Source organism: Pollicipes pollicipes, unplaced genomic scaffold (genome assembly GCF_011947565.3).
Source record: "Pollicipes pollicipes isolate AB1234 unplaced genomic scaffold, Ppol_2.1 Scaffold_4219;HRSCAF=4965_pilon_pilon_pilon, whole genome shotgun sequence".
Classification (NCBI taxonomy): Eukaryota; Metazoa; Arthropoda; class Thecostraca; order Pollicipedomorpha; family Pollicipedidae; genus Pollicipes; species Pollicipes pollicipes.
In genome coordinates, this window is record NW_023596448.1 from 21,274,038 (window position 1) to 21,285,213 (window position 11,176).

At 47.2% G+C, this 11,176-nt stretch overlaps 1 protein-coding gene across 2 annotated transcripts; it reads right to left on the bottom strand.

The window, feature by feature from the left end:
* Positions 1-411: 411 nt before the first annotated feature.
* Positions 412-10,651, bottom strand: mRpS11 (mitochondrial ribosomal protein S11). 2 transcript variants are annotated; one of them, XR_005093906.1, is made up of 5 exons: positions 10,286-10,650; positions 8,827-8,957; positions 8,474-8,574; positions 8,099-8,164; positions 412-572 (listed from the first exon to the last, which is right to left on the bottom strand). XR_005093906.1 is itself a non-coding variant. In XM_037218292.1 (5 exons), exons 1-5 carry the CDS (start codon positions 10,548-10,550, stop codon positions 465-467), a joined length of 666 nt encoding a protein of 221 aa, XP_037074187.1. In that variant the 5' UTR covers positions 10,551-10,651; the 3' UTR covers positions 440-464. The 2 variants fall into 2 exon arrangements, 1 of the variants encoding a protein (XP_037074187.1); XM_037218292.1 differs by having other exon boundaries at positions 440-572; positions 8,827-8,952; positions 10,286-10,651.
* Positions 10,652-11,176: the final 525 nt, after the last annotated feature.

An 11,176-nucleotide genomic window follows, 5' to 3' on the forward strand; every position in this document is an offset into this window, starting at 1 on the left:
TTCTGTTTCTCTTCCTACGATCGCACCAAACCTTACACAATAAAATCCAGCGAAACAACCTACAATTGTCACCACACACCACGCGGCCCACAGGCCTTCACCACGCAAATTGTCTACAACTATGCGTGCGGCAAACACACCACGTCAAGTCACCGGCCGCCATTTTCCCTCGCCAACAGCCCTGGCCCAGAATGCTTTGCGAGGTATGACGTCACCTCCGCCCAACGTTCGGGTTCCCCAGTTCAGCTGGCACCAAGAGACGCACAAGGACTGGAGGCATGTGGCATATGTACCGAAGTGTGTGTTGGTCACCAGCCATCGTTCCAAACACCAGTCTGCATTCAAACTTCCCTAAAAAAAAATAACGTGATTAATTTTACAATGTATTCACAATGAAAACACTTCATACACCTTACTTTCTCTTGCTTCATCACTGAAGGGGGTCACCCAACGCACCTAACCTTTCACAATCGTCTTGCCTTGCGGGGTCTGTAGCAGTTCCACGTCACCGGGGTCGCGTCTGTGAGAGACACGATGTTCAAACCACCCAACTGCAAGCCTTTCACCGAGCTCTGCAATGAAACAAACATGGTCATAATACATGCATGGGCAGTAGGAAGCACACAAAAAAACATACATTACAGGCTATGAGCCTGAAAAAATACGGCAAGGATCATCTCCGAACTCCGCCCCGATTTTGCTAATACAAGCACGGATTTCACTCAGGAACAGGCGTGTTTTGTATCATCACCAAAACTAGGCACTGTTAGTATAAGGCATCTCAGTCTCCCCAGGTCGCCAGCAGTCATCACGGGTGGCGCCACCAGCGACCAGTGGCAAGGGAAGGCGATTTCTGTGCACACAAACCCAATGGCGCGATGTGAAGATCACAGGCCCGCGCCTCCCCAGTCTTTCCCTGGTGCAGGCCCGCAAACAACACAATGTTTTAGAAGACGTACTCGAAGTTCAAATAGCTATGAAAGCCTTGAAGGCCGCACTTGAAACTGATGACACAGAGGGAACTAGAAACGAAAACTTCTGCTTTGAAATTCACTTTACGCCCCCATATTCACGGCAGGACTGGAATGCTGGACCAGTCATTTGGCAGGCAAGATCTGCGTACATGATGACCAGGGGTGCCGAAAATGAAGGTCAAGGACCACAGCCCCTGGAGTCTGACCTGGCCGCCTGGCGGCCGTGCCGGTCCGCTGCATAAGTGGTTGGCAGCCAAAGCCGTCGGTTTGCCTCCCACATCCTCCCAACCAACATTCGTGCTCGGTTTGAACCCGTCGCCGCCCCCCCCCCCCCCCTGAACAATAATTTGGATTTCAACGGTGGTTGACTACACGCCCTCGGAGGAGACGCGTCAACTAGTGTGAAAAGTTGTAACGCATGTGGCCATATGATCAGCAGACGTCAACACGGAAAAGCTTAATACAATCGCTGACGTAGACACATGACGATTCTGCATACCCTACGTCGAAAAATTGTCATTCGCCTTGCAGGGATGGCAGCAGGGTCGGCGAAGTGAAGTAAAATTTGGTTCCTCGGGTAAAATTGATATCTCACATTATGTGGTATGGTTATGGGCGGAATTTTTGCCCGAAGACAATTTTGCAGATGTCTGCAACCGTAAACATCTGCCTTCAATATCCGTCCTTAGGTGGAAATTTTGCCCCGAGACAATTTTGCGGATGTCTTCTAGGAGGCGTGCGCGCACCTATTAGCCATTGGAGGCCAGCCCGTGCTTTCTCCTTACCAAATTTATGGAGTGCGTTTACGTCATTCATGTCAGGGGTTAAAAGTTTCTCGCACGCAAATAAAAAAGAAACATAAGGAGCACACGCAGGATCCGGAGCGCAAGAACTTGCGCGCTTCTATAGCGCGCTAGGCTCGATTTTCAGTGGACATTTTTGGGTTGTGTACCCCCCCCCCCCCCTCCCTCTCCCCCTCGTTCGCCGATGGCACATCCTGCGTGTACATCCGTCCCCACCTGGCATCGACAGATACAGGTCGACACCAGGCTGGAAAATAGAAGGATGGTTGACGGCACAACTAGTAATTTGTAAAACAAGATCTTGTTTATTGCGGTTTTCGGGCGCGCCGACTGCAGTGGTCATTTGGCGCCTAAATAAAACAAGATCACGAACTTGCCATGTGATCTTTTTACGTGAATTTGACCCAAAAACGAGCGTTCCTCTATTTCGGGGCCTGCTTTTCAAAAAAGAACCACAAGTAGCACCTCGATGGTTATGCTTTACCCTCTGTTGACAAAAAGTCACCGCTAGCAGATGAAGCGTGCCACAAAATGTTTCGAGGTAGGCCAAGCGGAAAACGGAGTTGGGGAAGGTGGAACCGGAACAGCGAACGTGGTTGCCCCACGTGGAGGCTCCCCAAACGCGTGGTCCCATTTCTAATCCAGAAGATCGCCCGGCGGGTTTCTCCGAGAGAGACCACCGACTCCCAAGGGAGCCCTCCCAGTGAAGAGCTAACTACGGGTCCCCTCTCAAGTGAAGGCAACATCGATTCCCAAGATAGCCAGCCGAGTAAAGAGTTGAAATCGTGACAAATCTGCCAAGACGGGAATTACGGGCAAATTACGGGTATTACGAGTAATGGGTAATGGGTATGGGCAATCGGGTAAAACATTCGTGATATCTCGGGTGATATATTTTTCCAAACTAAAACATATTACTGCTTAGGTTTATTCTAGTCATAAGACGCATTCACTGCATTTCTGCAACTATCAACAGAAACTGGTAAGTTTGGGTGTAAACACTCTCTAAACTCCCCCATAATTTCTAACTAAAATGCTCGACAAACTGAAAACGGATGGGTGGCGGATGACTACCACTGAATAGGAATGGGCAGAGGGTGGATGTGGACGAATCACCATGAGTAGCAGATGAAATGGGTACAGGAAATGTACCCGTGAAGGCCTCTACATGGAACCCTTTTTCGTGCCGAAATCTGCAACAATCACATTGGAAAAGCGATATAGTCAGCACCCCCAGTTTGTTACCACTTTCAAACCTTGTATGAAGAACCCAAGTCGGGTTTTGATAAAGTACCAAGCTATTGTTTTGAAGAAGGGTACTTGTGTGTGTCCTTTCCACCTTGAAATGCTTCCAAACTTCCCAGACAATCAGGCGATAATGCAGTTGTAACAAGTTGAATCTTAAGTGGCAGAAGTACAATGTTTCACGCTTTGCGCGCGCGTTAAGCCCACGATCCGCTTTTTTTTAAACCCGAAGCTCCGTAAAAACTCTCCATGGCACTTTTTCAGGCCACTTTTGCACGTCTCCTTCTTTAGCTTTTCGACAGTTTTGGGTAAGGGCGCTCGACAATAGGAATCAAGATGGGTTGAATAAACACGTGGATACCCATATATGGTGGGCAACGGTTTGGGTGTGCAAAAATTTGTTGGAGAAATTATCAACATGGGCCAGAGAGCGGGGTAAGACGTACGAAATGTTACACAAGACACCTCAAGTTACTGCTACCACGAACGCACTGCTTGCGGTCCATTTCGTCATGATTACCTCCATACTTTTGCCATCACTATTGCAAGGCAGCAAGTTTGGGTGCGAGCTATAGAAAAACCCTCATTTCATCTAAAGATTTGGTCCAATACAGTGTGGGTTGGTGAATTTTGGGTGCTGGTTTGAGCAAGACGTTACGAAATGTTGGTACATTATCAAAGAAAGCCACTTCAGTGTTACTACTCGCGACTCGTCCCGACATCATTAACTCCAATGGCATTACTTTTGCAATTAACGACGCAAAATAGCAAGTTTGGGGGGATGTTGGTAACGTGGTAAACGCGTCTGCGTTAACCACTACGCGTCTGCGAAACCAGAGGTACTGGGTTCGATTCCCCGCGGTGCCCGCCCTTCCTGCCGAGATGACAGGCAGGCGACGCCACTAAGCTTCAGCAGCTGAGTGCGTCGTAAGGCCTCAATGACAGACAGACAGAGCGAGTTTGGCTACAAACGTACCTCAAACTTCCAGCACTTTCCATTGAATGCCTGAAAAATGTAAACTATGGGCTACGGGTGGAGATAACGGGTCAGGGCCGTATATGGGTACAGCCCCATGGATGGGGAGCGAGTGGATTGGGTTGAGGAATTAACATGCGACGGTCTCTGGTGACTTCCCCTTTCTAAACTTTTCCCGGGACTGTGAACACTTATCCAACACATTTTGTAGTACCAAACATAACTTTAGTTTTTGCAGCCTTACAATTTCAGCGTACGTGCCAAACAATGCACTCCCCATACGCGCATCAGAAAAGAGCTTCACTTAGCCTGGTTAAGCATATAACGCAATTTTTGTCTCGTCACGTCATGACACGAAAAAGTTTGGAGCTACACAGTTCGAACCTACAAAAGATTCCAAAGATAACTTTACAACAGGCACACCGTCCAGTGCGTGACAGGACGCAAGGCTGCGAAGCCGACAGAACCCCGTCGCAAGGAATGCTCACCAACCGCGAGCCTATGAGTGAAGGGGCTAGACGTAAACCTTCGTCCCGTGCCCTGCAGAACGGTGACCTACCGTGACCTTGCAAAAAGGTAGCCGTTCCTAGGCAAGGGCACCGGCTGCCGCCCAGCCGTCAACGGGGCAGTGATAGGAAGCCTCAGTGTCTGCATAATCGCTGCTCATCTACATATGCGAGAGAGCACTATTTCGGAATAGATGTAAGATTTGATATTTTTGCCGGCCTAAGTCAACTAGCCAGGCGATATGTATCAAAAGTAGCACGAAAAGAAAGCTCAACAGCTTATCTTCATGATGGTGGCACTTACATAACCCTAAGGCAAGTGCTCACGTTTTTCAGAGGGTAACTGGTCATATTTAAGCAACATTTCTTGAAAAACTGCAAATTTTGGATCCCGTGCGCGACCCCTTTAACTTCTTTTGCTGATTTTTGGTATCAAGGATTCGATACTTTTTTGTAATATCCACATTTCAGTCGCTTCACTGGCACACATCGTGGTAGTCTGGCCCGGCTACGAAACTGCTGATACATGAAAGGGGCCTCCTATTTCGGAAAAGGGGTCTCATGGCTTATAGAACTGCCTGTAAACCTAAAACAGGGTATCGTGTTCATAACGGGCCTCGTATTCATAACGGGCCTCCGTATTCATAATACGCATATTCATAGCGGGCCTCCTATTCATTACGGGCCCTATATTCATTACGGGCCTTGCATTCATTACGGGCCTCCTATTCATTACGTGTCTCCTATTCATCACGGGCTTCCTTTTCACCCCGGGCCTCCTATTCACCACGGGCCTCCTAGTTCGTAACAGGAACATGCTAGCTCAAAACGAGGGCCTTGCGATTCGCAGCAGGGGCATCCTATTCCAAAACGGGGCTTTGTAGTTTAAAATGGGGCATCCTAAATCATAACGAGAGGCCTCCAATTTCATAAATGGGGCCTCCTACGGGGACCTCTTAGCTCAAAAACAGGAGCCTTCTAGATCATGAGAGGTCCCCTAGTTCATAACGGGGCGCAATAGTTCACGAACAGGTCTGCTGGCTCTGTAAGGGGCCTACTAGTCCATGACAGGGCCTATCACGTGACAACGGGCCTTCTTGTTATTGGCGGAATATTTAGTTTCACTACGGGGCCCCATTCCGTAACGGGGCCCTGTTGCATAACGGATGTCCTTTGGCATAACAGATGCTCTGTTGCACAACGGATGCCCTATTACATGACGGAGGCCCCAGTACATAACGGGGGCCCATTTCATAACGGGGCCCAAGTGCATGACGGAGGTTCTATGGCCTAACGATGCCCAACGGCACTACGGTGGATCTATGGTATAGCGAGGGCCCTATGGAATAACGAGGGCCCTATGGAATAAAGGGGGCCTATGGAATAACGAGGTCCCATGAAGTAACGGGGCCCTTTGGAATAACGAGAACCTATGACAAAACGGGGGCCCTATGGCATAACGGGGGCCTACGGCATGACGGGCCTATGGCATAACGGGGCTTATGGCATAACGGGGGCCCTATGGCATAACGGGGGCCTATGACCCAACGGGGGCCTTATGACATAACGGGGGTCCTATGGCATAACGGGGGTCCTATGGCATAACGGGGGCCTATGACATAACGGGGGCCCTATGGCATGACGGGGCCCAATGGAATAAAGGGACCCCTATGGAATAATGGGGGGGGCCATGGAACAACGGGGGCCCTATGATATAACGGGGGCCTAAGGCACCAGAGGCCCTACGGCATAACGGGGGCATTATGGCATAGCCGGGGCCCTGTAGCATAACCGGGGACATATACCATGACAGGGGTCCTAAGGCATAACAGGTGCCCTGACATCACGGCGGCTCTATGCCATAACGGGTGCCTGTTGCATGAGGACCCTGTTGCATAATGGGGACACTATTGCATGATGGGCTCTATTGCATAATGGGGTCCCATTCCTTAATGGAGGCCCTGTTGCATAAAGGGGGCCTATCGCATAGAGGAGCATTTTGCATAACGGGGGCCCTGTCGCATAACGCGGGCCTTACTTTATGGCTATGTTTACTGCGTAGCGAGGCTTACGGCATAACGGGACCCTTATGCATAACAAGACCCAATTGGATAATGGTGCATATTGCATCACGAGCCTGTTGCACCACGGGCCTACCGCAGAACGCAGTCCTGCATAACGGGGTCCTTTTCCATAGTGGGGCCTTTTGGTATGATCGCGTCCTACTGCACAACCGGGCCCAAAGGCATGACAGGGGACCCTACTGCATAACAGGGTCCTTTTCCATAATGGGGCCTTATGGTATAACCGCATCCTACTACACAACCGGGCCCAAAGGCATGACAGCGGACCCTACTGCATAATGGCGTCCTATCACTTAACGGGGCCACATTGCATAACGGGAGTCCTACTGCTTCCCCGGGGCCTCCCGACTTAAAACATGGGCCCCTCATTCATTACTGGGACCTCCTTGTTCATATTGATGGTCTCCAGGGTCAGCAAGCAGCCTTTTAACAGAGGTACCCTGATCTAGAGCATGTGTGGCCTCGTGATCCAGAAAAGGGAAACGTCATGCCAAAATCTTGATCCCAACGAAGTAACCTCAAGTACCGTCATGAAGGCCACCTTGATCTGAATTTAGGTTACCTAGATGAGCTAGCATTTGTTCGGGCAAAAGGGGGGCCTTCCTAACTTTTGAGGGGACAAGAACCATATACATGGCCCCCTGCCGCCAGCAGAAGAGCCCTCTGCCCCTTCACCCTCCCTGCCTGCTGTGCTGACCCTGGACCAAGGCACCCTCGACAGTAGTAATGCCTCCAAATGGAGGGCAACTGGAAAGAATCTGACATATGACATGATAAAGCATCCTGTCTTACAACACAATCCTTTGTCACAAGCTCAACACAAAACATGGTTTTCTCATTGTCACATGGGGGGATGGGTGATTCCCCAAGCCAGTGCAGGGTGCCACATCAATGCCTATCACCAAACATCCAATGCAGCAATCCAGATTAATGACTATAGCCCATGTTTGATGCCACAAACAAGAGCAGAAACATGGGCATCCTTGACAACTCCCGCTCCACCAGATTGGAAGTCCTTCAACACTCCCAAAATGTATGGTTTGCCCAATTTCTTAGGCAGTTTAGGTGTGAAAGCTTTGGCATCCAGAAGACTGTGGAATTTCAGCACCCAAAACATGAGGCTAGATTCAAAGCAGCACATAGCATCAGGTATCCTCTATAGCCTTACACCAGATCAGCACTCTTGAACAGCTATCCCCCAGTGACCTCACCTGGTCAAACCAAATCAATGAGGTTAACCTGGCAAATCAGTGGTCAATTATTTACACATAGGAAGAAATAAATACTATTCCAATTTCATTCAGGTCATGACAATCAGCAGTGTAGTGATATCTTGTTGGGTGGATACACATTTACCTACATTTTGAGCACAGCATGTGATGAAATGAACTCCACTGATGTTACTGTTTAAAAACACTCAGCGCGCTTACAACCGCAATTACACAGCATGGTGTGTACACATGAATTGAGCTTCACATATATCTCACTTCTCTGCATGTCATGTACTTACCATGCGCCCTGGCCCCAGGCCTCGAATCAGCACCCGGACATTCTTGTAGCCTTTGTTCAAGGCTCTCTGAAACCAGACAAGCATGAGCAGCCTGGCATATCAGTGCTTAATCACAAATAGGTACTGGCTGTTTCAAACAAAGAGAGCCAAAAGACAGGTTAACTGAAAAGCTTCACAAACTTTCATGGTGAGTATCATGAACAACCACAATAGCTTGCATGAAGCCAAATTCAGGACCTGAATGTACTAGCTGCTGGAACATGAACAATGGTACAACACCACTATGTTATCCTGAAAGTGTATTCAAAAACAACTGAACGGTTTTCCCCTCCTATAGAAATTCTTATTCTAAGAATCAAATGATGTATTTCTTACCACAGCCATTGCAATTCCAGTTGCCTGAGCAGCAACATTTGTACCTTTCTTGGTGTTCTTAAAACCCTCCATTCCACAGGAACGTATCATCTTCACAAGCCCTGTAACAATACAAAGATATCTTTACGAACATACCACATCCTAAACTCCTAGCTGAGTTTACGAAGCAATGTTTCAAATAGTTGATCAATGCTACAAATAGTCAATCATAAATAACAGGATACAGAATGCTACAATGAAAACAATAACACAAGCAAGTACACAAATTGGAATACCACTAGCACAAACGATGTATGACAAGATCGAAGCAGTCAAACACATATGGCATGTTTGAAACATGAAGCACCTTTTACCTTGAGATGTAGAAATTGAGAACACTGTGTTGTTCTTTGAGACCCTCACACTGCAAATCGGCAGGTCTGAGAACTTCACCCCGTCCACCAGGATATTGGGAGTATTTTCATCTGGGAATGTGCTGTCTGTTCTGAAACAAATGTGAGTGGTAAGACAAAGTGAGACACTGGGAGTACTTTGCCAGAAAATATGCTTGCCTCTGAAACATGTGAATGTAAAACAACAAAGATATGAGGGTTGTCCCAAAAATAAAGATGCACAAACAAAATGCAGGAAATGCTACTAGAAACCCCTGAACTTATCTTCTTTTTGATCAGTGTTTTAAATAATAAATACAAACTTGAGTGCCTCAATCTCCACTTTGCCATGTCTTTATCACACCCCCACCTAGACTCCAATGCAGGACTGGGTTCCATAACCCAATCTTAACTACTATATATAAAACAATTAAAACTGTAAGGACTCTGCAAGTGGGATACCAGAAAACAAACTGCAAGGCAATACTCATGAGCACTTTTTGCATGTTTTAGTCATAGAAATATGCACATCCTCTCTACAAAAAACAGGTACCAATGGTATCTGCACAGTGACAATCAAGCTCAGCTATGTCCTGTACCAATATTGTCAGATTTAGAACTGGCCATCCCATTATGTCCTATAGAACCTTGGCTAAGAACCTGTAGTCAAACTGAGGCATCCATAGACCTCAACTTACCATGGAGTTTATTTTAAACATAATTCCCACCTTAGCCATGCCTTGCTTGTAGCTTTTCCTCCTACTTTAGATCTTTAGCATATTATATGACTAACAAGCATGATTATTGGCTTTTCCTGTCATGCATCTATAATTGCAATATGGCAATACATTGAATGGAAAAGGTAACTCCACCTGATGATATCATTGGACTCTATCTAAATCACAGCCACACTCTTACCCCTAGCACCAAAATAATCAGCTTTTTATGTAATTGCAGCATCTCTTCCAGTGGTAGGCAAGTACCAACCGAAGCAATTCACTCTTTACACATAAAATAGTCAACTAATAACATTAAATGTCACCAGTCAAAAGACAAAACAATGTGGTCCAAATCACATGGAAGAATAGCTTGCTCAAATATGCAGTGCCCAAAATGTTTTGTAAGCACCACAAAATATATCTGGGCATACCAGCACTGGGATTCAAACCAACACGAGCCACGTTACAAGAAACCAGTCGGCAGAATCATGAGAGGAGCACATCATATTAAGGATGCTCATTCCCCAAGAAACCTAAGGTCAAGCTGGAAACATCAGCAGGCAAAAGACAATGGAACAGTTTAGTGAAGCAAGCCCACACAACACACAAGGATACCACCTGTAGCAATATGTTGAAGCTTCCCTGAAATCCCGTGCATTCCTCAACCAGAGTATACATGTCAAAAAGTTATGAGCTGCAGAAAAACATGGTTTCATCCATACCTGATAGCCTGTAGTCCAGACCAATGCTTGCTTCACCCTCAGTTCCATCATCAGGTTTGGGCACTTTCACAGCTCTGCGACCATCCTCCTTGCCCAAAACTTCACCAGCATGGAAAGGTCTGCCTGCTTGGCTTGGTATCATGGTTCTCAGCCCACATTTAATGCAGTTTTCTTTACAATTTATCTTCAAGGCAACCAGTGACTTTTCTGGTGAGTACAGTACTCTCTGTAACAACCTACCCATACCAGGGCACAATTTAAGCATTCTGCTGCCTCCTAGAGCGAAATTGTACTACAATGAGCGCGGAGCACCCGCACACACGCCTTCACTGCCCGAAACTCCACCCGAGAAAGAGGAAGAAAATGGCGGCGCAGCGATGATGTGGCGACGACAGCGACACTAGCGCCACGGCGGCCGACTGCATGCAATTGGCTAAAGTGCTGCGATTGGATAAGATATGGTAGGCACGTGAATACCCGAATGCATGAGAAACTTAAGCAGTAAACCTAAACAATTTCATAAGTACACATTGAAATATGAAAAAACGCATTTTGGTATTATACACGGAAATACCCTTATAAGCTAAACAAATGCTGTGACACAAAATCATATCACAGGCTCTAATTTCAAATGAATGTTCCTAAATGGTTCTTCATTCCGACGTAACGACGAGAGCAGTTTGCCTCTTCCGTTTTGATGCATCCCATGGGTGTCACGTCCTGGTTAACTGGTATCCGAAGAGGCAACCCGACCGGATTTCTGCAACGCTGTTTTTGATCTGATGCATTTATCGGGTGTCGGTTCAAGTAAAGATCACGGCAAGCGAATGCACTGAAGAACCGTTTGGCTTTTGGATCTGTATGAGTTGTACTCGATGGTGAAGGTTTTGT

Bases quoted from the DNA above. Each gene is read 5' to 3' on its own strand.
- mRpS11 (XM_037218292.1), bottom strand. From the start codon at position 10,550: ATGCTTAAATTGTGCCCTGGTATGGGTAGGTTGTTACAGAGAGTACTG. The intron at 8,953-10,285 runs GTATGGATGAAA...GTTTCAGAACAG, and splicing joins TCTGGACTACAGGCTATCAG to ACAGCACATTCCCAGATGAA. The intron at 8,165-8,473 runs GTAAGAAATACA...GTCTGGTTTCAG, and splicing joins CTGGAATTGCAATGGCTGTG to AGAGCCTTGAACAAAGGCTA.